General features: G+C 32.4%; 12 protein-coding genes across 12 annotated transcripts; 5 read left to right on the top strand and 7 right to left on the bottom strand.

Moving 5' to 3' along the window:
- Positions 1-956: 956 nt before the first annotated feature.
- TVAGG3_0936630 (aggrephagy protein) lies at positions 957-7,895 on the top strand (the record flags this gene model as incomplete). Its single annotated transcript, XM_001329431.1, has 1 exon — positions 957-7,895. The coding sequence occupies one exon, from the start codon at positions 957-959 to the stop codon at positions 7,893-7,895; it is 6,939 nt and encodes a 2,312-aa protein (XP_001329466.1).
- A 396-nt stretch (positions 7,896-8,291) lies between these two features.
- TVAGG3_0936640 (spectrin binding) lies at positions 8,292-9,724 on the bottom strand (the record flags this gene model as incomplete). The annotated part of the gene is made up of 1 exon (XM_001329430.1): positions 8,407-9,525. One exon carries the CDS (start codon positions 9,523-9,525, stop codon positions 8,407-8,409), a length of 1,119 nt encoding a protein of 372 aa, XP_001329465.1.
- Positions 9,725-9,761: 37 nt separating this feature from the next.
- On the top strand, positions 9,762-9,977 carry TVAGG3_0936650 (Chain S Ribosomal Protein S13p/s18e; the record flags this gene model as incomplete). The annotated part of the gene is made up of 1 exon (XM_001329429.1): positions 9,762-9,977. The coding sequence occupies one exon, from the start codon at positions 9,762-9,764 to the stop codon at positions 9,975-9,977; it is 216 nt and encodes a 71-aa protein (XP_001329464.1).
- A 139-nt stretch (positions 9,978-10,116) lies between these two features.
- TVAGG3_0936660 (uncharacterized protein) lies at positions 10,117-10,911 on the bottom strand (the record flags this gene model as incomplete). Its single annotated transcript, XM_001329428.1, has 1 exon — positions 10,117-10,911. The coding sequence occupies one exon, from the start codon at positions 10,909-10,911 to the stop codon at positions 10,117-10,119; it is 795 nt and encodes a 264-aa protein (XP_001329463.1).
- Positions 10,912-11,480: 569 nt separating this feature from the next.
- TVAGG3_0936670 lies at positions 11,481-14,593 on the bottom strand (the record flags this gene model as incomplete). The annotated part of the gene is made up of 1 exon (XM_001329427.2): positions 11,554-14,580. One exon carries the CDS (start codon positions 14,578-14,580, stop codon positions 11,554-11,556), a length of 3,027 nt encoding a protein of 1,008 aa, XP_001329462.1.
- Positions 14,594-15,374: 781 nt separating this feature from the next.
- TVAGG3_0936680 (UvrB/uvrC motif family) lies at positions 15,375-16,411 on the top strand (the record flags this gene model as incomplete). The annotated part of the gene is made up of 1 exon (XM_001329426.2): positions 15,385-16,368. The coding sequence occupies one exon, from the start codon at positions 15,385-15,387 to the stop codon at positions 16,366-16,368; it is 984 nt and encodes a 327-aa protein (XP_001329461.1).
- Positions 16,412-16,549: 138 nt separating this feature from the next.
- TVAGG3_0936690 (uncharacterized protein) lies at positions 16,550-17,170 on the bottom strand (the record flags this gene model as incomplete). The annotated part of the gene is made up of 1 exon (XM_001329425.1): positions 16,550-17,170. One exon carries the CDS (start codon positions 17,168-17,170, stop codon positions 16,550-16,552), a length of 621 nt encoding a protein of 206 aa, XP_001329460.1.
- A 759-nt stretch (positions 17,171-17,929) lies between these two features.
- On the bottom strand, positions 17,930-18,448 carry TVAGG3_0936700 (acetylation-dependent protein binding; the record flags this gene model as incomplete). Its single annotated transcript, XM_001329424.2, has 1 exon — positions 17,930-18,448. One exon carries the CDS (start codon positions 18,446-18,448, stop codon positions 17,930-17,932), a length of 519 nt encoding a protein of 172 aa, XP_001329459.1.
- A 278-nt stretch (positions 18,449-18,726) lies between these two features.
- On the bottom strand, positions 18,727-19,320 carry TVAGG3_0936710 (GTPase protein; the record flags this gene model as incomplete). Its single annotated transcript, XM_001329423.2, has 1 exon — positions 18,727-19,320. The coding sequence occupies one exon, from the start codon at positions 19,318-19,320 to the stop codon at positions 18,727-18,729; it is 594 nt and encodes a 197-aa protein (XP_001329458.1).
- Positions 19,321-20,315: 995 nt separating this feature from the next.
- TVAGG3_0936720 (ankyrin repeat and SOCS box-containing protein 4 family) lies at positions 20,316-21,875 on the top strand (the record flags this gene model as incomplete). The annotated part of the gene is made up of 1 exon (XM_001329422.1): positions 20,316-21,875. One exon carries the CDS (start codon positions 20,316-20,318, stop codon positions 21,873-21,875), a length of 1,560 nt encoding a protein of 519 aa, XP_001329457.1.
- A 971-nt stretch (positions 21,876-22,846) lies between these two features.
- On the bottom strand, positions 22,847-25,102 carry TVAGG3_0936730 (protein kinase protein; the record flags this gene model as incomplete). The annotated part of the gene is made up of 1 exon (XM_001329421.2): positions 24,044-25,102. One exon carries the CDS (start codon positions 25,100-25,102, stop codon positions 24,044-24,046), a length of 1,059 nt encoding a protein of 352 aa, XP_001329456.1.
- A 452-nt stretch (positions 25,103-25,554) lies between these two features.
- Positions 25,555-25,782, top strand: TVAGG3_0936740 (uncharacterized protein; the record flags this gene model as incomplete). Its single annotated transcript, XM_001329420.1, has 1 exon — positions 25,555-25,782. The coding sequence occupies one exon, from the start codon at positions 25,555-25,557 to the stop codon at positions 25,780-25,782; it is 228 nt and encodes a 75-aa protein (XP_001329455.1).
- Positions 25,783-25,823: the final 41 nt, after the last annotated feature.

Consider the following 25,823-nt stretch of genomic DNA (forward strand, 5'->3'; position numbering starts at 1 on the left):
TCAAGCAAAGTGATTAAATAGACTTTCTGGTTAGTAAAAGACTTATTCTGGCAAATTCTTTGGATTTTGGCAAATTATTGTTTATCAATTGCTAAACTTTTTTTGAATTTACTTATCTTTGAACAATATATAGATAATACTAATGATTCTTCGGGACCATTCAACCACAGGTTTGCCCAACCTTGATAAAATTTAGATCTTTTGCCTGGCCTTAAAAAATAAAAGCAAACGAGTTTGAAACTTATTGATACTTAATTATGCGTGAATTTGGAAGCAAAAAAATTATATTTAGTAGAATGTCAGCCAGAATATGACCATAGTGTAGTTATATAAGATAATGGACACGAACAAAAAGAGAGAGTTTTCAAATGGATAAAGACATAAATGATTGAAGCGAATGCAAAAGAATTATCAAATTTCGTTAAGTATTGCCCATAGATACTGGATTTGAATATCAATATTAATATACTATTCATGAGTTGGAACATTTTTATCTTTATGGGCTACTGGCAATACTTTTACTAAATTCATCAGAAAATTTATTGAAAATATTATAACCACATATTTCCTTAACTCGTATATAACAACAAAAATCATAGTCAGAGATCAAAACATCTGACAAGTTTTTACCTTTAGTCGAAATAACAATAAAAACATCTTGATCAATAAAATTTGTTTACAATAACCGCCATTTTTCTTGCCCTGTGCATTTCTCCATGATAATAATAATGGAATTACGGACACTCATAATCTCAATTTCATTATTCCATTCAATTTTTCTGAAATTTGCGGAAATATTTTTAAATACGGGAGTTATCGCCCCGTTCGCATCAACATCTTGATAGATCCAAGTGTTCCTCGCCTGCACATTTGTTCTTTATTGATTTACATTTTTCATCAGAAAAAACGATAAAAAATTTTTTTTTCTCCTACCGAAGAATTTTTTGAATTCAGAAATGCAGGAAGAAGTATTTCCTCCTATTTCTCGTTCGAGAAGTACTCCCAAAATACATCCATTAGAAGATTTCTTTGAACTCCGTGCCGAAATTGAAAACATAGACCCTCAATTCGACAATTATATTCAAAATTCAGTAATTCGGTACATTCCTATACTGGATAAACACAAAAGAACACAATTCGAAGTATTAATTCAACAAGAAAATCGATTAAAATCCATATTCAACAAGTTTAATATGATTTCTTCAGAAGAAGAACGACATTTTATTGATCTACCGCAATTTATTATTAATTCAAAGTACTCTAGTAAGTTCTATACGCTGGTAATCTCATACTACATATTTTTATTGAGTATAGAACGAGAATTACCAAGACAAGATTCTTATAAACTATTTTTACTAGATGTTTTCGAATCACACAATCAATATCCACGAAATCTTACTTCCTATGAATTCTACGTTTTGAAAAAGCTAATAAAAGGTTCTTTTTACCAAATAGAAAAAGAATACGATTATGTTCTTCTAGAATCATTTATGAAGTACATTACTAAGCTTCAATCTATATCATTCACGATTGTACGTCCTCTGTATTCATATTTCAAGGTAATTCGACATTCTCATCACAAAAAATTAATTGAAGAGTTAAAATTGTTTTTACTTCATTTATGTTTACGAAAAGACGAAAGCGTTGTTACTACAGATGGATCCTACGTTATTTCAATCATATCAAACGATTTGGCCGAATTAGATGCAATATCTCTTCAAATTCTCGCCCATTTGACACATTGTACATCTCTTAACAATATAATCTTGGACGCGTTCATGTCTATACCTCTACCTTTGTTTACAATGATTACAAGACATTATGAATTTTTAGATTCACAATACAAGGAACCGGAATATCCAAAAGAGATTCCCCCTGTAATATACAATCTCAACGGTTTCAGTTTCATGGAGAAAAAACGATCAGAATTTAATAATGGATTTAATAACCCAAAATTTAATTTAATTGCCACGAAATCAGACATAACAACATATCTACCAAAGCACATAAAAGAGGCCTGTCTAAAGATTGCTTCTTGTTTTCAGGACGTTGATTCAAAATATAATGTTCATTTCGTAAAATCATTAGTCAAAATACTTGAAACATCCAAAGGAACATTTTTTCATGTCGAAATGTGCACTGTTTTCCTTTATATCCTTCTTTTAGTGGCATCTGTTTATCCATCGAAAATTACTTTGAGATTGTTCCTTGATACGGCTCTGTTCAATCCAGCAATAACAGTATTCGACAAAAACAATAAAAATGATCAAATTATGACACTAAGAAACACATATTTTGAGTTATTATACAAATGTGTGCCAAATGAAGTTTCTTATGTTCTGGAACGTTGTAAAGGATATCCATTGTTGTTTGCTGAAGTTATTCTTAGAATTTACGAAGATATTGAAAAATATGATATTTTAAGATTCGTAAAAGAAGCAGCTCTTAATAATATCATACAGACTGCACATCATCTATTACAAATATATGATGAAAATGTCGATATCTTTGAAGCAAGACAAATAATTTTTATTTTTATGTCTTATTTAATAGAATCTCCTCAAAGTGCATTGGCATGTTTCTCTACTAGATGTTTTACAGATGGTTTCCTATGGTTTGTCTACGAAGAAGACATAACAACCACAATAATCAGATTAATTAGGGATGGAATCAGTATTTTACCTTTCTCTCATACTCTTGAAATGACTGTTTCATACATCAGTCTTTTGTTCAAGTCATTTAAGAGATACATTGAAACAGACAACAGATATCTCATTTTGGCCGAAGAGTTGGCAACGAACATTGTATATGCATTACGTGTGAATTCAGCTCTTGCAACTCTTTTTGAACCGAATTTGCATCATTTCCTGTTGTTAATTCAAAAAATTAAATCAGAAAAAATTATTGATGCATCGTTCTACTTCATTGACCTTCTATCCCACAGCCAGAAGAACTATAGCATCAATATCACAGCATTACGTGACTTTACGAAGGCAATTAAAAACACTTATGGAGATAACCCTCCATATTCCGTTTTTAAGCACTTACATTCACTTCTATCCGGACAATATTCTAAATTAGATGACTTACAGTTCATTATTCGTGAAAATTCTGCAATTCCGTTGATGATATCTTGTTTTGGCTGTTCCAACTTGTTCCCAAAGATTCTCAAGGAGTTCAGGAACCTCTGTGAGTTCTCTTTTTACAATAAAACAGCCTGCCACAATGGAGATTTGGACTACATTTTACTTAAATTCGTTTCAAAACGAAAAAGTCGGGCCATTGTCTCATATAAGAGCGTTGATATCGAGATATCTATCGATTTGTCGCTTGTTGAAGAGCTGATTTTCCCTCTTTTAGTCTTAATTTCCTCACAAAGGTCAAATGCAAGCATTGCAACGCTATATATGAAACTTATGATAAGGGATATTGATGATACATCAATTCTCACATGCCAAACTGTATCAATGATCCTTCAAAACTGTTTTTCAAAGCCAAGACCTTATATTCCAATCGGAACAATACATCCTATCTTCACAGTATCAAATATCCCAATACGAGGTATCGAAGAAGGTTTCACAATTTACTTCAGATGCTATGTAGATCTTCAAAGTCTCGAATTAACTAAATCTGTTTTGAATTTAATTAAATTGGTCGACCAAACAGATACAAAACTCACATTTTACATAGAAGGGAAGACGGTCAACGCTTCATTCGAGACAAACGATGCAATTGCGAACGTAATTCTCGTTCCTCAGGTTCCAAACAACTGGTTTGACTTAGCCGTGTCATGTAGCTACATCTACGACTCAGAGGGATTCCAATCTATCGCAATGGTTCCGTATTTGAATGGAACTCCCGATGTACAATTCGATTTAGGTTCTCAAAGCTTCGAAGAAGAGAATTTGACGCTTGTTATCGGTGGTTCCGATGGCGGCGATAGATCCTTGATCACTCAGAACCTCGGATCTATCGGAGACATCAAGATTTACACTAGATCTTATCAAGCATACGAAATTGTAAACCTTTTGCATGCCCAGAGAGACAAGACGAGTGAACTATTCACTACAGAGATGATGTCTCTTGACTCCCAGAAGTATGAATACGCGTTACCTTTCGAGAATTCTCCGAATGCTTATATTAGGTTTGTTTCTAATGACGCAATGCCACATGATTTCCTTTGGTGTGCTGCCGATTACGGAATTGTTAATGATTTGGTGATATTCTTCCGAGAAAACCCGAAAAATTGCCCAGAAAATTTTCCAGGTTTCTTATTTGACATAATGACATTGATTTTCATGTACAGTGAGAAATCCCAGTCATCATTTAGCGGAACTACCGATATACAGAGGTTCCTGTTCTCAAATCCTCACGTATTAAGCTCAAATACTTTCTTCTGTACGGTTTCAATTTTGAAATCTCTGACCATTCAAAAGTTGATCGTCGAATGGTTGACAAAAATTGTTTTGAACATGTGGATATGGATACAAGCTCCTCATGAAGATCTATATCGCATTGTTTACTTTCTTTCTCATTTCATGTCAAAACAATTTTTCGATATCTTCAGTAGTATATCGATATTATCCATTCTTTGCGACCAATTTTACCTTTTATTCTGTTTCCAGAACGAAGAAGACTTCTTAAAAGGAAATTCTTCAATATTAGTACCAGAAAACCAAAAAGCAGACATGTTTGCGCATGTTATTTCAAAGATGCCCACTGAAACATTGTTTAAATGCAGAGAACAGTTCTTTGGAATGATATGTAACTTGATTCCTTACAAATGTGACAGATTCGACATCCAAACCATCGTAATGCATCTGTTTTCAGCAAAGGATATATATACTAAGCTCTTTTTCATGAAATTCATGAATTGTATCCCTGATATGATATTAAAAAGTTATAATGAGCGAATGAATACAGTTACAAGGCTCAAAGAGTACTTAACTAGCACAAATGTTGAAGTTGTCACCACGACAATCATTCTAATCCTCAGATTATGCCCTGATTTCCTTCAAATGCTGAGTTTATCAATAGTTTCAATAGTTAAGAACGTTCCAATCGACCAATTATACCTCCAATTGATCGATTACATCTTCTACTATCCTTTCCTTATCCAAGTTGTCTGTTTAATCGCAATAAGACTCGATAATAATCTGAAAAGAAAATGTGTTGAAGTTTTTGACGCTTTTCTTACGAATTCAGAGGATTATTCGGGCTTTGTAAGCAAGAACTGGTTCGTATGGCCTCTGATGTTCGCGTTTGGAACAAGTATTGATGAACAAGCCGTGATTGGAACTTTAATTGGGAAAATCTTACCGTTTTCCAACGATTTCGATGATGATTTGATATCTATACTAGCAGTATATAATGCATTGGAGTCGTTTTCAAGGTCAAAGATAGAATTTGTTGGAGTTTCAATAATTCAAAATATTTTATCATCTCCCAAGTTCAAATCCAACATTTCTTTGATTGCAGACACTATATTCATGCATGGAAAGACCAATAATCTTAATATAACACTCAGCGAAGAATTTTCATGTTCAATATTCCACGAAAACGTTGATTTTGCTGACAATTTTGATAAAGATAGATACCAAGTGATGATAGAGGACATAAAAACACCGGATTCTTTCTTGAATTTCCTCGAAAAAGATGCGAAAAATCTGAATAACATCTTTATCATAAGAACAAACGAGTCAGGCAAGTGGATTGACAAACAGAAAGCCATGCTGATCAATTCTTATCTGTTAGAAAACAATTTACAACTTCATAACTTATATATTGAGTATTTCTTGCGGAGATCCACGAAAGAAATCAATTGTGAAGACATTTTGAAGCAAGACATGTTCAATGACGCCATGATAACTAACTACAACCAAAAATACCAAGAATCTATTTCTCAAATCTCCACTTGGTTGAGTTCTCTGTTGAATGATGTGACGGCCTTCAAAGAAATATCAACATTAGCAGGCGATTTTGCCCTTATATCCAACACAAGAATCGAAATTGACATTCAAGAGGTCGTAAACTTCACTTTCATGCCTCCTAAGGCTGAAATAATGCTAGTAAAGGACAGGACATCTTGTTTCTGTCTCTGTCCGATGAAATTGAAGCGAAAAATCCATAATCCTAAAAAATATTTCGATCTTACCGAAGAAGGACAAGTTCTTTATCAACATTCGTGCAATTTAATCAAATTGAATTCGACAACTCTATACATGTTCCAGCTTTTTACTAACGAAATCCACTTAATTTCGTCAGATAAGGAGAAAACCATCCAAAATGGGGACATTTATATGGTCTTGACACGAAGATTCGATAACAGAGAGACCGGTATCGAAATATATCTGGAAAATGGTCGAAGTTACCTTATAGATTTTGTAAATGACGAACATCCAACATGTATCAACGCATTCATGCAAGCGAAGACACCGAAAATGCAGATACTTCAGAGAATGGTCTCAGGAGAGACGTTTGCAAGGATGCACGCGACACAAAGATGGCAACAAGGTTTCATGAGCAATTTCGAGTATATCGTTAAGATGAATATTCTTTCTGGAAGGTCCTTTAACGATCCTTTCCTTTATCCGATCTTTCCGTCACTTTTATCTGATTTAAATAATCTTCATGCGATTCAAGATTTCACTAACATCAAAAAATGGTTGCCACCACTTCTTGATAGGACAATATTACCAAGAGATCCATCAAAACCCCTTTCTTCCCTTGAAGAAACTTTGACAACAAATAAATTTGTTGCTCCAGACTTCTTTTACTTCCCAGACGTCATAGATAACGATAATGAGCTTCCTAAATGGTCTTCCTCCAAATTCGAGTTCGTTTATAAGCTCAGAAAACTTTTGGAATCAGATTTTATCACAAAAATGCTTCCGACATGGATCGATTCGATCTTTGGCCTCAGAGTAAAACAGATCCCTCACAGACAATTGTTCAGAGTCCCTCATCCCTACAAATCCTCCATAATTAAGAAATCTTCCATAGAACCAACGGTTTCCATAAATATAAACAACCGATTGATCAGAACTGTCTACACCATTCTCGAAGATATATCCACATTTAAGTTCTGCGCGTTGTTGGATTCCGGTAGACTAATACAATTCAACGTCAGTCTTGAAGACCACCTTGTTTTGTCTCAGCCGGAAGTAATAGGAACTGTTGGCGATGCCAGTTTCAAGATCTTCGACTCCTACGAAGATTATTTTGTAGCAGCTTCTCCGGAAAAGCAGACAATCGTAACTGTGAAGCACAAGAAGATTTCGGAGCCCATGAATTTCGCATTCGATACGCCATTGGTCGTTTGCAGCGAAGGACATGTTATATTTTGTCCAAATCGAGCAACTTTATCCGAATTTTCATTCGATGGAGACTTGATTCCTTTCGTTCTCTGCAGAGTAAGAAGTAACATCGTTTGCTGTGCGATTGAGCCAAGATTTAAGTTATTTGCTGTCGCATTAGCGAATAATACTGTTGTTTCTTATGATTTGAGGACAAAAAGGAAGGTAAATAGTTTCTGTGTTGGCGAAACAGTTCTCAAAGTGTTGATAACGAAAAGTCATGGATTTATTGTTGTCGAAACACTGAAAGACATTGTTATTTTGTCTAGAGATGCAGAGTACATAAAGAGATCTCCAATTCCTGCAGAAATAATGGCGTGGTGGAAGTTTACTTCGCCTGATGGATTCGATTTCGTTGTTTTCCAAGACACAGAAAACAAAATTGGTTATTTCGAAGTTTTTTATCCTGACACTGTTACAAGGTTCTTTGAAACAAGATCTAGGGTTATTTGGGCTAATTATGACTTCCCTACTGAAAGATTTGTTATTATTACTCATGATGGATTGATTCACTTCGCAAACATTCGAATTGTTCAATGATTTTTTTTTATTTTTTCTTTTGTTTTTGTTTTGTTTTTTTTATTTATATAGATAGTTATAAAGGATATTATTTGTTTATCATGAAAAAAAGTAGAATGAATGTTTATATTCTTTGTGTCTGGATCCCGAAACAAATGTTAAACTAGGTTTTATATTCTTCGTGTCTTGCATCCTAAGCAATGAGATCAAATGATATTTATTCAAATATTTATCAAGAGGAGTTACAGTATCGAAATATATTGTTTTGCTTTTACTCCATCATTGAATTATCGGTTGCAGAATGAAATGGTTATTACATTAATATGTAAACATTGCAATATAAGAATATTTAATGTTGATATACTAAAATTAACAATATTACAGTTTAGTAACAGCTGAAATTCTTAGTTCAATGTTCTCATGTACAACTCCAGACTTTTTAGCTGTTTAATCATGTATAAATCAGATATCAATAACATTACAAATAAACATAATTACATTTTATTACAATTCATAATTGATAGTATATTTCTTATTTATAGAATGGATAAAGGAATTTGATTACTTGGAAGTGTCTGTTTTCCTTTGCTTTATCAAGAGGAGTTACTGTATATGCATTGTTTGATTTCGGATCTATTCCATGTTCTACCAAGAATTTACTTAATTCAAGAAATCCATTCTCTGCTGCCTTATGTAATAAGGTATCTTCCATATTATTTCTACATTGAATATCTGCACCATTCTTAAGAAATTCTTCAATAATGTTAAGAAATCCGTTTTCTGCTGCAAAAAACAAAGATTTTCCATATTCAACTTTGGAATTCTGCAAAATATATCTAACAATTTCTATGTGACCTAAATGACATGCCTCTTCAAGCACTTCTGTCGTAATTTTATGTCCTTTTTGCAACAAATAACAAAATGAAATTGTATTATAAGAATGGATGGAGAGTTCTAGCGTAAATTCATCATCAACTACTTTGCTTTGTAATAACTCATTGGTAACTTCATTATTATGACTTTGTATTGCACAAATTAAACAATCTTGAATTGAAACGTTTTTGGACTTAAGAGTAGCAATAATATTAGCATTTCCGCCTTTAACAGCTAAATATGGAGTATCTTCTGTAATTTCACAGCCATTTTGAAGTAAATAATGGAAACATTTTTCTGAGCCTAAAAAAGCGGCCAAATCTAATAACGTTAACTCATATAGATCATACTCAATAAGTTCTTCTTTCAAATTAACTTTGGATTTTTGTTTTAATAGAGATTCTGAATCATCCTTTAAAATTATGTCTCCAATAGTGTCCAAATCAAAAATATTCTCATATTTTTCGATGGGTAAATCTTGTAGTGGACGATAGTTTTTAAGAATACCACGTTTTTTAAGATAATCTGAAAATTTCGTTGGTGGAAATTCGATTATTGATATGTTTAGAGCTGAAATTAAATCAGCATATAGTTTATAGTTATATGGCTTGCATGCTGATACTTGAGATATTGTTGTAACAAGAAATAACGAATCTAAATTAGGTAATGATTTGAGAAATTGTAGTTTTTCATCAAAATTATATTTATTTAGAGAAAAACAAACTTCTTCGATGATTGCTGCTGTCTTGAGGGAAGGGAAAACTAGATCAATATTCATTCTTTAAAATAAATGAATAAACAACACTGAAGAATCTTATTTAACAAACAAAAAGAGGCCAAAGCATGATATTTTCAAGCAATTTTGTAAACATTTATTTTATTATATCCTCAAATCAGCTTCTTTTATTATGAGAAATCAAACAGATACATGTTTTCTTGCATGCTCTCCATTTGCCTTATTTAAATTTGGTCTTTATCATCCAGAACCCAACAAAGCGCCAGATCCCAGTTTGGATGCTCAAACGTCGTTTCAACCGCGCTACAGGCCAAAACACTCATTGGGTTGCTACAGATCTCGGCGCTAACATCCATGCTGAAATCGAACACATGAAGAAGATGCGTATGAAACGTGGTATCCGCCACGGTCTTGGCCTTAAAGTCTGTGGTCAATGCACAAAGTCTATTGGCCGTCGTGGTGGCGCTCTTGGTGTTGAACGCAAGAAAGATTAAACTCTTTTTATTCGATAGAATTAAAACTTACTTTTTACTACTTTTTATATCAAACAAACAAGATATTTCAAGAAATATGGCCTTATACAAGGACAAAGAAAGTAAAATTTTGTTATGGATCCAAAATTCATTATTGAGTTTACATTTGATCAACTATTAAAAAGACAACAAACCCTATTAGGAGTATTACAAAAATTACAAATATAGTAGGGCCAGAAATAAGAAGTTTCTTCTTATTCGTTTCTCTGTAACCTGTAACGAAGGCCTGTGGTGGTGTAATGTAATCGTATGGATACGCCGTAAAGTTTGTGAATGTAAAATTCAAATTTGTACTTGACGATTTGAAATTATAACTACCAAGTTGTAGAGAAGATACATTTGGATTTAGATACGCAAATGTTAACTGTCGCTTGCAATCTATGCCAAGAGAATCTGTAATTTGTGTATGATAAGGACAATAGATTTGAGTAATGTCTTTTCCATATATTTTGATAGGATATTTGAGAAGTAACGATCTAGAAACGCTTGATTTCTCTGGATTTGCTAGATTTTGGTTTAAATTAAAATCTGAGTTCAAAACTACTCTTCCGGTCGAATCTGTCACTTGTAATTTAAAGTCATAACCCCAAAGATTATGGAAAAGATACAAGTCAACATTGCCTTTATATTCAGACAAAAAAGCTGTCGAAAATGTGAAAGATGTGTTTTTATGATTTTGAATCCAGCTCTGTGGTAACCCATACAGTATGTCATATGGAGAATCAGGGTCTGGGTAAAGCGGAATTGAAATTAAAAAAGGAATTTGTTCGAAATATTCTTTCTTTGAACCAACAATCCAGAGAGTTGCTCCAGTGACAAAAATTATTACATCTATAAAGAAAATAATAACATAAATACAAACTTGACATAATGGACTGTTACTATCATCATCCATGAGAATATGTAAACTTCTCAAAATTGAGGGATTTATGATTTGAATTATTGACGTTAGAAAAAATAAACTACATTGCTGACCTATCAAAATTTCAATAGTTTACATCATAATGATGGAATATGCGAGTTTAGGGGTACACAACAAAAACTTCATAACATTCAGCTTAAAATATCAAGGATAGGGCACCATTATAGTTCATTAGCGCTTTTTTTTGTTTGAGAATTTTTTGATTTTCATACTTTTATTTTTTCTTGGTTTATTGGAACAGGAAACACTTACTTGTATCAAATAGGAATAGAATTTAACTCAAGAAAAATAGAAGAAAAACATTTGGCCATACAATGCCTTGCTCTAGTATTGTGATTTTTATTGTTGTTTTGTTGAATAAATGAAGAAAGTTTTCGCAGTCGCCAAAGCTTGTCCTGTCAAAAACTATTAATTGTATGACTTCCATCAAAAAATCAATCTTTTTAAACGCAGTTTATATAAAACAGTGTGAATCACAACAGACGAAATCAAGGATAACATTCAACATAGTTTCAGAAATAATGTATGTAAAATTAATAATAATAAAATATTTATTTGATAAAACATAAGAATAAAATTATAATATATAAATATATAAATTATAAATGTTTTTTCTTAGAAGAAGAATGGGCTTCCACCACCCCAGAATGGATCATTTGACTGGTTCTGTGGTTGCCAGAAGTCAAATCCTGGTCCAGCACGTCTTCTATTCAACTGAGCTCTTCTCTGTCTTTCCTGCATTTCTCTCAACCTTTCAGCTTCTTGTCTCTGCTGTTCTCTGTATCTTCTTTCTTCTTCCTGAAGTCTCCTTCTCTTCTCAGCGAGTGCTCTTTCTTCAGCTTCTTGCTGCTGTCTGCGGCGTTCGAACTCTTGTTGTCTTGCCAATTGTTGCTGGCGATACAACTCGTAAGGATCCTGTGCTTGTTGTTGACGACGTCTTGCAGATTGTGGCATCTGATAAGAGTCATCATCATCATCATCTTGATAATCATTTCCATAACCATCATCATCGTCATAATAATTCTGTCTTCTCAAGTCATTTCTACGGCTTTGTTGTGGATAATACCTCTGTTGCTGTGGCTGCATTCTCTGCTGTTGTTGTCTCTTTCTTTGTGGAGCTCCAAACAATGCAGCAAGTGGATCCATTCCGTAATCATTATAACCGTAATTATCATCATTATCTTCATCATCATAAAACTGTTGTTGCAAAGGAGATTGTTGTCTTCTTCTCTGTTGTTGTTGTTGTTGTTGTGGCTGGGATTTTTGTTGAGGAGCTCTACGACCAACGATATTTCCAAATCTGTCGTAATAATAATCTTCAGGGTTATCAACATAATCAGAAGTTTGTTTCTGTTGTTTTGGCTTTTGTTTCTTTATCTGTTTCTTTGGTTGTTGTCTTGGAACTGTTCCGTAAATTGGTCTTCCCCAGAAATCTCTTCCAATTATTGTTGGCTGTTGATTTTGTTCTTCCTCTTCTTCTTCCTCTTCATCATTGTTTTCTTCGTTTGAGCCACTTGACTCTGATTCAGGCTGTTCTATCTTTGTAGGAACAGCTTGTGGTTGTGGCCTTGGTTTAAGAGGTAATCTCTCGAGAGTATCTTTTCTCTTTTCGAGTCCTTCCATTTTATCAATGAAATCTTTGGAAGAAAACGTTGGATCAACGTACAAAGGAGAGTTCATTGCTTTATCTAATTCTTCTAAATAATCCTGTAAATCTTTCTGCAATTTCTCTTTCTCGCCATGATCAACACGATCTGCATCAGTCTTTACAAGGTCCAAACATGTATTTGCTCTATCTTTAAGAGGTGCCATGTCTTCAAACAATTTCTTATATTTGTTTGCTCTTTCTTTGACAGGTTCAAGTGTTTTCTTGATTGTATCGAGCCTTGTATTGTATTCTTCGATAGGAAGACGGTCGAATTCATTCTCCGTGAACCAATCATGGATATCTTGTACGTCTTTCTTGAATTTGGTGAGTTCTGATGGTTCAAAAGAGTTTGGAAAATCTCTGTTGATTCCATTTTCTGCTTCGAAGATCATTGACTCTAAATCATTTCTTGCGTTATCAATCTGTTTCTCTTTGTTGTCTTTCTCAGTCATTTCTTCTTCAAGCTTGGAATACAAGTCAAGATTTTCTGATGAAATGTCACCATTTATCGTAAAAGTGACAGATGGTACCACATTTTCTGAGTTATCCCCTGAAATCTTTGCTTCTTTGAATTCCAGCATTGAAGATTCATTTAATGCTACAGTGATATCGACATCAGCCCTCTTTCCATCGAGATTTACATCGATTGTTCCGATCTGGCAGCATTCTGTGAAGACTTTGATAGAAGATTTGTCTTCTACAGAGATTTTGAAGGTCTTTGTTGAAGGAATCTGCGAAAACTGAGGGAATAATTGTTCAGTCTTTGTCTCTCCGTTAACTGTGTACTCGGATTTGACTTCGAATGGAGTAACATCGTAAACTTCGAGATCTTTGTATTCTCCTGTTAATTTCTGGGCAATGTAGCCACTTCCGATGGCGAAACATTCATCTAAATTCAATGTTTGTGTAAATTCTTTTCCAAGTGTTTCAACAATCTTATCTTTGACAGCTGCAACACGGGCACCACCGCCAAGGGCTTCTATGACATTTAAGTCTTCTTTCTTGATGTTTGCTTGCTCTAAAGCTTTGTTAATTGTATCTGGAATACGATCAACAAGTTCTGTAATTCTTGCGTTGAAATCTTCGCGCTTGATGACAAATGTAACATCGATATCGTTCATAAGTGATGGAACATCGAACTGAACGGCTGGATTTACTGATAATGTCTTCTTAACTTTTTCAGCAGCTGCTTGGAATCTTAACCATGAGCGTGGGTTATCACGTGGGTTAATCTTGTATTTCTCTTGTGTCTTCTCAAGAAGATATGGTAAAAAGGCCGCAGTGAAAATTTGGCCGCCAAGATGCTGATCGGAAGCAGAGCTGACTATTTTGACATAGTCCTTCTTGATAAGAGCAATGGCGACGTTCATGGAGTAATCTCCCATATCTATGAGTAATAATGGGACTGGATCTGCATCTTTGGCTGGTAATCTTTCTGGATGGGTCTTGACGTATGTAACTGCAGCAGCTGTTGTGGAATTTACGAGCGAAAGGCAATCAATTTTTCCAATTTTAACAGCGTTAAGTAATGTTCTACGATGATAGTCAGTCCACCATGGAGAAACAGAAACAACAGCCTTGGAGACATTAGAATTGGCTGTTTTGGCAATTTGAATAAGATCTTTAAGTAAATAAGCGATGCATTGCTCTGGCTTAAGAATAATTTCTGTGTCTTTGTACTCTACAGATATTCCTGTAAAGCCATCGTCTAATTTAACTAATTTGAATGTAATTAATTTTTCTAATTTTTCACGATCCTCTGAATCGTATTTTAACCCTATTAAATGCTTGAGATTTGTTATTGTTGATTTATAAAACTCTGATTGATGCTGAAAGCTAAGCTCTCCAGCGTAACGCCGTTCATTTGAATATGTTACCATTGTTGGCGTTAATCTGTTTGATGATTGATTGGAAACAACATCTACACCATGTGTCGAAGGTACTCCGAGCACACAATTTTTATTTCCTATATCGATACCTACAACGCTACTCATTCTATGAAAAAATGAATTCAACGATAAAAATAAATTTTAGTAAATTTCAAAAAGTGTTCGGCCACTTATACAAAAATTTTAAAATTCATCTGAACAATTTGGCAAAAATTATTCATTAATAAAGCATTTTGAATGATTATTAAAATATGCTGATTGGATGAATTTTATTGAATGATGAAATTGATCGAAACCAAACAAATCATCAAATCAAATCATGAAAAAGAAATACACAACCTTAGATTAATAAATATGTCAAAGACATTTCACATCATCCTTGTGGTAATTTTATTCTTTATTTTTGATTTCTTTTTGTTAGGGGTATTATCCCCATATTATAATTCTTTATCACATAAGGATATGTGTATATGAAATAATGATCATTAAATACAATCTCTTCAAAAAGATTTATTCAATGATAAAAATTTTGATTTAATTTTAATGATTTTAGTGCTGGGCCTCGCTGGACAATCATTTATAACTCTGCAAGAAGCTTTAGCTACATGGAAATTAACACTTTTACATTTCATACCAAATTGATTAGTTCTCTCAATAAGAATCGCTGATTCATTCATCACATTTCCGAGAAGATAGCAATGGATACAGTCTGATAAAGAAACAATAGATATGCAATGAAATTATCAATCTCGCATCGGATGTTGTCACTTTTTATCGCAAAATTTGCTATCTATTTTTCCCTATTTCCATGATGTTTCCGAACGTCATTCCATGGGGCAATATTATTTTCAATTTTACAATCTGTGTGTATAGAGAAAGAGTCAATTTTTGTAAACTGTAAGAAAATTAATGTCGTTAAGTTCTCAGACATCATCAAGGAGAAGTTCGACAAACTCAGTCACAAGATCATCTACATCATCATTAAAAGGTAAAACAACTGGAAGAAAGAGCCTTGAACCAAAAAAAAATTATGATGATCTTAAAGGTTTCTCACTTAAGGATCTCCGTGAGAAGAAACAAGCAGCAATTAAGGCTCTGAACTTTGATGAAGCTGCTCGTATCACTAGATACATGGCTGGCAATAACGTTGATGAAACTGCTACCTTTGCAGAGTCATTGAAGAATGAACTCTGCCAAAATGTTGATTACCTTTTAAGAACGTACGATCTCTTCGAAAAAGAAGCAAAGAAGAAATATTTCGAAGAAGAATCTAAAATCCGTGCACAGAAGAAGGTTGTCTTTGATAGATTAGTTAAAGACTTCGAAGATAAGGTTCACGCCTACGAAATTGACCGTAAGATTGACCTCACACTCGAAAATCAACGTGCTGTTGGTCAACAACAAGCTCTTGAAGCTAAGGCACGCAATCATGCCAAGAACGACAACTTCGAGGAAGCTAAGCAAACACTCCAAGAAGCTAACGAAGTCGGAAACATTGAGCGCCAGAGAAGATGCTTAGTCGTTAACGACAAATACGATAAGCTTATCGAAAACGCCGAGATACAGCTTATGAATGACATCCAGTCACTTCAAGCTCGCGTTGAAACAGAGATTAACAATGCATTGGGAAGATATAACAATGCTATTGCCCAACAACAAAAGATAACAGCTGCTCAGATTGTCCAAGCTCCTCAAAAGTTACTTACAAAGAGAATGTCCAGTGAAACAAAGAAAGAAACAACAGAAATGAAATCAAACGAAAAGAAACGTCAGGATAACTCAAAGTTCAAACAAACAGCCAAAGATACACTTCAGAAACTCGAAAATTATTTGATCAGCAAATTACAAGATGAAGATCGTATGTTCGTTTTCGCGGCTCGCGGAAATACTTAAAAAATTATCAGTAAAATGGAAATCATTTTTGATTTACTCGAAATTATTACTTTTTTTTACCAATAATTTTTCAATAGATTTTGTTCCAAAAACACTTTGGTAAAACATAAAAAAGGTCAAAAACTTTGGAAGATAGTTTTACTTGCTAATATATACAAACAAAATAATATAATTTTGAAAGTTAATCGACCTTGACTGTAGGTGAACTCATCTTCGATCTCAAGAAAAGGTTGATTGAAAGACAAACAACAATGAAAGCAAATGAAAATTCATAACCTAAAATTGTTTTTTTCATTTTTTTTCCAACCCAAAAGTCATAGTCACATGCATTGCCAGTTTCAGTTTCTTCGAAGAAGTGAATCTTTTCTAAGTCAGAAATTCTGAATTTAGTCTTAGCTATACATCGATCTGATTGGTAGACTGATATTGGAACATCTTTAACCGAAACACCTAGATCTTTTGCAATATATCTGTCATCAGTCCATCCAAATTGCATTTTTGAAGAATATTTTTCTGATAGATTCTGCAATTGCACTTTTTGAATATCGAGTAATTTTTTAGGAGAAATAAACATGTAAAATGGCTTGCCTTTGATTTCTTGATAGTCTTGATAATCATAATAATGCATTGTAATGAATTTATTTTTTTCAATAAATTGTGTTAAAAATTCTTTCTTTGGATTATATTCTATTTTAATAGTAGCTGATCTGAATGCTGTAAGTTTTGCTTTTTTAAGTGTTGAATTGATTTCATATAAAAATGTAGTATTAAATAGTCTGTAATATCTATATAATCTTTTCATCTCTTTGTAAATTTTATTGTCTAAAGATGAGGCACTCAAAACAAATGTGCTTCCTTCATATTGAGGTATAAAATTCGTATCATTTTTTTCGGAGATATTTGTATTTAAGTAGTACGTAATAAATTCATCCCATGCGTTTATATCTTTGTTGAAAGTTCTAGGCCAATGTCTATAATCTTCACCTATAATCAAAACAATGAATGGTGTTCCACTTACATGAAGACTACGACATTTATATGGATGCTCAAAACAATTCAATGACACTACCAAAACATCACTTCTTTGTCCTTTCTCTTTTGAAAAATTTTGATATAGAGCTGGAATTCCTACGCAATGCGAACAAATTGTTGAATAGCAAACCGCAAAAATAGGTAAATTGACACTATTTTTAAGTTTAGATTTCAATTCTAATTGATTGAACTCCCAGAGCGTTGATCTCCCGAGAGTGAGTAATTGAAAAATCATAACCCTCTCAAGAAATGAAATAAACTTCCCAAATATATTATTACCATCACACATATAATTAATATCTCTAGAGTATTTCAATATTTTTTATACAATAAGATTTCATTTCTTATAATGGCTATAATAATCGGACAATACAATAAGAATTCGAAGATTTTATTGTTTATAGAAGAGCACATCAATCAGAAACTATGTTTCATTCTAAATAGATAAATAATATATATTTCTAAACTTTACAATACCAAGTGGTTATATTTTATTAACAAAACAGTAAATAATTGATTAGGAAAGTGTCTATTCTTTTTGTTTTCCTTTTTTAACAGTAGTTTGCTTAATTTGTGGAGGATTAGCAACCATTAGCTTATAGTTAGAGTATAATTTGAACTTCTTATTCAATTTCTGCAAATTGTGAATCCATAAATCAGCCTCAACTTTAGGTACAAAATTGGATTTTCTTCTAAAGATTTGTTGGAGCTCAGAAGCTACTGCATAGTAAGGGCTTTCCACTGGGTTGTATGTCATTGCGTTTTTCCAAATAGTTTCCATATCTTTTTTCCAATCTTCTATTGTAGTATATTGTGATTTCTCTAATTTCGTTGAAACAGTTCCAAGATCCATAGGATAAGATGGCTTAATCTTAATCAAGTAATTTGGAAGTCCATCTTTAACAGGGTCTACTGGCTTCAAGAAAAATGAGGCAATTGGTATCTTTTTTATCTTATTTGTTATTTCTATAGCTCTTTCACGTTCGATACTTGTCATTGGTTGTACTGTTAATTGTGAATTTGATACTGATTTAGGAAGATTTTTCATAAATTTCTCGAATTCAAATTGTCACTTTTCTCAATCTTTAAGCTTCATAAGGATCATGAACAATTGAACTGATTTGAGTGAATTGATCCGGACCAATATAATAACGATAAGCACTTTAAGCAACACATTGAGTTTAGGCACAAAAATATAATCTTTTACTTTTTTTGATTGAATATTTCCAAAATTAGTATTAAAAATTTTGATGATAATAAGTTATAGCATAACATTTAATAATAATCATACAATAATATACATATAAAAGAACAAAAGTAAATAAATTAGCAGCAAGGAGAAGAGTCTGTGTTAACTTCTGATTTCAAACGAGATTGTCGAAGAACGTTTGCATTAGCGTTTGCAGTTTTAAGATCAATTGCAATATCTGTAAATAATTTTTCAATATTTTGTCCAGTTTTTGCAGATGTAACGTAAAACTTGAACCCTCCATTTGTTGCCCATTCTTCAGCTTGCAATAAAGAGACTTCAAATTCCTCTTGTAAATCTGATTTATTTGCAACCACGTAAACTAAAGCGTCATTTCCTGCAACTTCGCGGAAACTGGTTACCCAGTTATTCAGTTTAATATAAGAGTTCTTGTTAACAAGAGAAAAGACTACAACCGCTGCATTAGCATTTCTAAAATAGATCGGGCTCAGTGATTTGAATTTTTCCTGCCCAGCAGTATCCCAAATTTGGAGGACTATATCATCATCGGGTTGTTTAACAGTGAACATTTGGTAGTTAGCGCCGACCGTTGATGGTTCGTACTGATTAAATGTTTTGTCAATGAGATAAGAGGTGATTGATGTTTTTCCAACGCTTTCATCACCAATTGTAACAACTCGGAGTTGCTGATTGGATTGTTTGCTTAACATTTTTGATTTTTGAAGATTTTGAATGCTCAGAAAATTTTAACAACAAATCGTTAAATTCGTAGATCTATTTCACATATGATATCCGAGAATTTTGCAAAATCTAGATTTCTGTAGGAAGATAAAAATTCAGAGTTTCGGTTTGTGGGTGATGTTACAGGAGTTCAACTGTCACTTTTATAGTTTTTTTACAGAACTGATCCCGCGATTTTGAATTCTAGTTTATCCCCGATTTTGATAGCATTTCAAGTTTTATTAAATACGTTGGTTTATTTATTCAAGTTATTTGCACCCCATTATGATGTTTATTCGTCGATTGAAGACATTTCAATTTCGAGCATATCTAGCTTCATGATCCTCATATTGTGATATGTGGCTTGATAAATGGCAATGCTTTGATATTTATAATCCCATTATATTTTGAAATTATTATTTTATCTCTTAAAATGGTGATCTCCTGTTTTGAAATTAACCTTTAAACATACATAAGAAACATCAAAAATATATGATGCATGAACATCAGAAACAAACTTTAATTTACTGATAAAATTTCTCTTTACTGGGTCACTGCAAAATTCTAAAATGGCGGCACTCAAGTGAAGTTTGATACATATTTTCAAACAATCACTCTAATTAACTTTATATCCTTCACTATCGAATTTTTTTCTGTAATGTGAGAGGTTCTTATTTTATTCATATAATAAATAAACATGTGTTATTATTCCTCGCAATTTAGTTGCAGCTTTCCACCAACTAAATAACGAAGAATTCAATTTTTTTTAATATATGCGTTCGGATGACCATGCTATTGCCCTAGAATTTTCTATTATTAATACGTTGTTTCTCATCAATAGACTTAATTAAAATTCATAATTTAAATACGAAATATTTTTATTCATTGTTTTCCACATGAATAACATAGTATCATTTTCTTCTAATGAATTTAAGGGATATTTTATATGGTAAAACACAGATATTTCCTTTTTTAAAAATTATTAATGTCCGAAAAAGACGTTCATCCAAACAAATACAGCGAACTGCGTAGTATCTATAAATACTACATTGATTCATACATTGCGTTGTATCAGCTGAAAACGGAAAAAGAAGAAGATTTAAACTCTATTTACAAAATAATCAAAACAGAATTGATTGATACAAATAAATATTCTCCCAAAAGCATGATAAAAGACATTTTAAATATCATTCCGTATAATAATCGCTATGCAAAGTCATATTTATCTCTTGCCAAACTCATATCTGATGAATATCATGTCAAAGAGGCTAACAATGTCATAGGACTTTCAATATTAATGTTTTATAAAGAATATGGAATTAAATTATCTAAATATGGTGACTTCGAAAATTATGATTTTAAAAATTTTGATATTCATACAGAGAATACAATATACAGAGCAATTATGTATAATGACTTAGAAAGATTCATTTTATTCACAGAAATAGATGAATTTGATAAAAATCAAACACTTAAAAGCCAATTATATCCAGACTCTTACAAAGAATATTCATTACTTGAATTATGTTGTTACTATGGGGCTGTTGATTGTTTCAATTTATTAAGAACAAAATTCAGCTCAAAAATAACTCAAGAATGTCTAGAAAATTCATTTTTAGGAGGAAATCCGGAGATCATGAGTGAATGTTTGAAATATCAAAAACCAGATGAATATTGCATGAAATATGCAATTATCTCGCACAACATTGATTTTGTTACATTCTTGATGAATGAATACAATATAGAGATCGATTTAGAATACTGCACAATTTACAATAATCTTGAATCCTTTTTAGTTTATTTCGATCAAACTAATGATTTTAACAAATGCTTTATTAATTCAGTGAGGTTCAATATTCCATCCCTTTTGGAATACTTCCTTTCACGTGGTGCGAATATCAATGCAAAAGTTGAAAGAGGAGAAACTGCTCTTCATTATGCAACATTGAATAATAGTAAAGAAACAGCCGAATTTCTTATTTCACATGGTGCAAATATCAATGAAAAAGATAATGACGGAGAAACTGCACTTCATCTTGCAGCATTGAATAATTATACAGAAACAGCTGAAGTTCTTATTTCACATGGCGCAAATATAAACGAAAAAAATGAATTTTTAAGAACAGCACTTCATTATGCAGCAGAATATGATAATGGTAAAGAAACAGCCGAAGTTCTTATTTCACATTGTGCAAATATCAACGAAAAAGATGAATATGGACAAACCACACTTCATTGGGCAGCATGGTATAATAGAAAAGAAACAGCCGATGTTCTCATTTCACATGGTGCAAATATCAATGAAAAAGATGAAGATGGACGAACCGCACTTCATTTTGCAGCATTGAATAATAGTAAAGAAACTGCCGATTTTCTTATTTCACATGGTGCAAATATCAATGAAAAAGATAATGATGGAGAAACTGCACTTCATCTTGCAGCATTGAATAATAGTAAAGAAACTGCCGAATTTCTTATTTCACATGGTGCAAATATCAATGAAAAAGATAAAGAGGAAAACCTGCACTCAATATTGCAGCATTGAATAATTGTAAAGAAACAGCCGAAGTTCTCATTTCATATACGTTTAGAAATATTACAATCCAGATTCTAAAAATATCAGATTCTGAGTTGTAAACAGGGTGACTGAATCATATTTTGAATCTTAAGCATCCTGGAATAATTCCAACATTTCCCATTAATTTTATAAAAAATAATTTTATATAATCTTTGTAATTATACTTTACAGATCGTTTAAAACAATTTGCTATATTTCATGCTTTAAAGATAGCCGTTATTACTAATTTGTATATATTATTAATAACATAAAATAATTAACGTGGATGAGTTTTCATGCAGCCGTAAGGATCACATTTTGAGAGTTTTACATGGCATTTGCCGGCATATTTATCAATGTTATAGAATAAAAGATGGCTTTGTAAGATTCATAAAGATTTCTTTTTATTCTAATCAATAATAGTAATGATTAGTTTCTTGTAAAAAAAAGTCAACTCAGAGACTTTAATTAGGAAGACTAGTTAATTCGCATATGGTTCATCTTACTGATATGGGTTTAACTCGTCTTGAACCATCAAATCTTCCGATCAGGTGTCAAATAGCGTACATCAAAAGAAGCTTAAAAATATATGCTAATAATATATTTCAAATAAAAAGCATTGCAATTTAAAAAAAGTGCCAAAAATTTGAATTAAAATTCTTTATTCCAAATACAAATGAAAGCGGAAGCCTTACCTGCAGATAATTTTGAGATAAGAAAACAAAATATAGAATTAATTTGTATATCAATTCAGATGTTTTTACCAAGAATTAATAAAAGAATACTACAATTCCGAAGCAGAATAATGCGGGAGAATAACTGACAATACAACTAATTGTATATTACAAGATAGTTGCCAATTGGAGTAATAAATTATTCTGCGCAAATCATTTCTTTCATTTCTGGCATGACGAGCAGAGCGGAAGCGATCAGCAACCCTAGGAAAAAAGAAGAGGTGTGTCACTTTTCATGCATGTACCTTTGACTTTTTTCCACTTTCTGACACCAGATCAAAATTTAGATTTATGCAGATATGATATATTATTATGTCCCGGCATGGCATGTACACTTTGCAGATTTTTAATGAGGGTGGAATCAGAATGATTTTTTTGACCATCGAACTCTATACCAATTTAGGAAGAAATACATATCACCATACTTGAGGTATGTGCATCAAAATAAAACTGTAATGTTTCAACTTCATTTTAATAATGAGCGGAATGAGTGGGTTTCCAATAAATCAAACAATTAATAACGCACGACAAACACATAAAAATATATTTGTTTTCGGAGAAACTCTTAATATGGCGTATTATCAATCTCTTCTCTCTGTAATTCAAAACAACTCCACGAGATGTCGATTCTCTTTTAATGATTGTGTCATTACTAATGAAACGGTAGATGTATTAGATCGACTATTTCAGCAAAATATTGATTTTGATGCACTTTTATTATCAAATGTTGAATTTTCGAATATTCAATCGGCATTTAAAATAATTTCCAAAGCAAAAGGTCTTTCTATTTTGTCTATTAGAAATTCTCACTTATTAGAGTTAGATTCTTCTTTATTTTGTGAGACATTAAAAGAATTGCATTATTTGCAAACACTAAGTATAGTATCAGAGCGATTCAGTGAAAATTATTTCAATGATGTTTGCACATCTTTATGTAATCATCAGTTTCTTCGCGATTTCCAATGGTCTGATGCTACAATTGGCGATATTTCGTGCTTTGGTGCTTTTTTCCGCACATGTCCTAACCTTCATAACATTAAACTCACTCAAATAATGTTATCAGAAGAATGGATCCAATTTTTAATTCAAATTCTTGATGAAAGCTGGAAGATGGAAAATCTTGAAGTTAATCATGTATACACTCCCCTTATGAACAAAATATCTCGAAATGCCGAAAGAGCAAAATTGAAATCTTCAATGCCATCATTATGTATGTATGATCTTGTTCAAAATCTAACAAAAACATAGAAATAATATAATTACTAACTTGGTTTTCTTCTAATATGTTGATATTAGAAATTGAAATTCAAAATTTGCGTTTATTGAATTCAAATACGATTAACCATATTATATTTAACATAGAAAAATAGTTTGTTTGAAAATTCCTAATAAAAACATTTCTGTTTACAAATAAATAACATTTTATACCATATTTTCATGTAAGAATGGATGATGAATGATTTGATCAATAGTATATCTTTGTCGTGGATCAATTTTAAGTAAATTCCTAAGGAGATCTAAAAATATAGATTTTCTTCGCCGATCTATTTCTATAGAATGCTCATCATTATTTTCAGCGCAAAAATAGTTCATTACTAAGTATTCCAGTGTATAAAGATTACTCGGAAACTGATATCTATTAATATTTCCATTATCATCAAAATAAGTAGTGTCAAACTGCCTTACCTGGTCTACAATAGATTTAGGGAACTTTCCTACCGTGAATTCAATCATCTGTAGCATTTGTAGTGTGGTCGTACCAGGGAAAAGAGGCCAACCAAGATACAGTTCCGCAAGGAGACATCCAAAAGACCATATATCAATTTTTTGTGAACAGCCAAGCTGTAAAATAATTTCTGGTGCTCGGTAAAATCTTGATTGTATGTAAAAGAAATCAGGATCGCCTGATATCAGAGTACTTCCGAAATCGATAAGTTTTGGCTGATTATTTGTATCTATAACAATATTTTCTGGTTTAATATCCCCGTGAATATAATTTTTCCTGTGTAGTAGTTTGATTGCTTGTGATATCTCTCTTGCTACTTGTTGTACTAGAGATATTGGGAAACCGAGGCCACGCATTTGGATAAGCTGAAGTAATGAAAAAGGATAAAAATTCATTAAAATTACTTTATGACGTTTGTATTCAAACCAATCTATCATCGTACCTATCGTGTTTAGTTCAGTTCCGTTGTTGAAAGTATTAAATTCAGTTAAAACCATAATTTCTCTCTCGGCTTGTCGGTCAATTTGTGAATGGTCTGGTAAATGCTTGTATATCTTAATCGCATATACTTGCTGCGTTTCAACGTCGATAACTTTATAAACTTCTGAGAATCCTCCTGAGCCAATAATATCTTGAACCATATAGTTTGCTTTCTCTGTTTGCATTACTTCATGAAGAGATATTAATAAACTGCCATTTATGTTTTCCGCCGCTCCTTCTCTATAAGGCTCAGGCGGAGATACAAAATAGCTCATATTAAATTCTAAGAGGTCCAATACATATTCAGCTACTTTTAATAAAAAATGCATGCTCAAATGATAAAATTTAAATTCTCCGTTATAAATCTCAGTCAATTCAAAAAAAATTGGATGACATTAAAAAAATTGATGTCATAAGCAAAATTGGAGACTAGATTTTTCTTGCTGTATATTATAGTATTCCATATATGATAATGATTTTGATAAATTAACATAATTTATTTTGATACATTTTTAATTTTGCTATTTGAGAGCTCATGTTAATACCACTTTATGTATGATCTTATTGAAGCTGATAGACGATATGATTGGATCAAATGTCAGAAATGATGGAAGGTGAAATTTTACGTAGGTATAATACATTACTCATGGAGTTCAAAATACAACATACTCTAGAACTTAAAAGTGGAAAATGCGCTTGCGTGAAGTGCCAAAAACTTTTTCGATCAATGGAATATTTGCGTTTACATTTCGAACGCGAACATTCTGCTGAATTAAAAGAACTCGAAAACAAAGCAAAAGAACTAGCAGAAGGAGATCTTTCATACCGTAAAAGGCGCTTTAGATCACAAAATAGATATTATTACGGAGATGAAAACGAATTCAATGATCATGACTTAGAAATGGCAGAAGAGGTAGCTTTTAGAGAAGGTGAAGGTGATCAAAATCCAAAATAATACAAGATATAGAATTATTTTTGCTTGTTTCCAAAGAGTCG

Source organism: Trichomonas vaginalis, chromosome I (genome assembly GCF_026262505.1).
Source record: "Trichomonas vaginalis G3 chromosome I, whole genome shotgun sequence".
In the NCBI taxonomy this organism is placed as follows: domain Eukaryota; phylum Parabasalia; order Trichomonadida; family Trichomonadidae; genus Trichomonas; species Trichomonas vaginalis.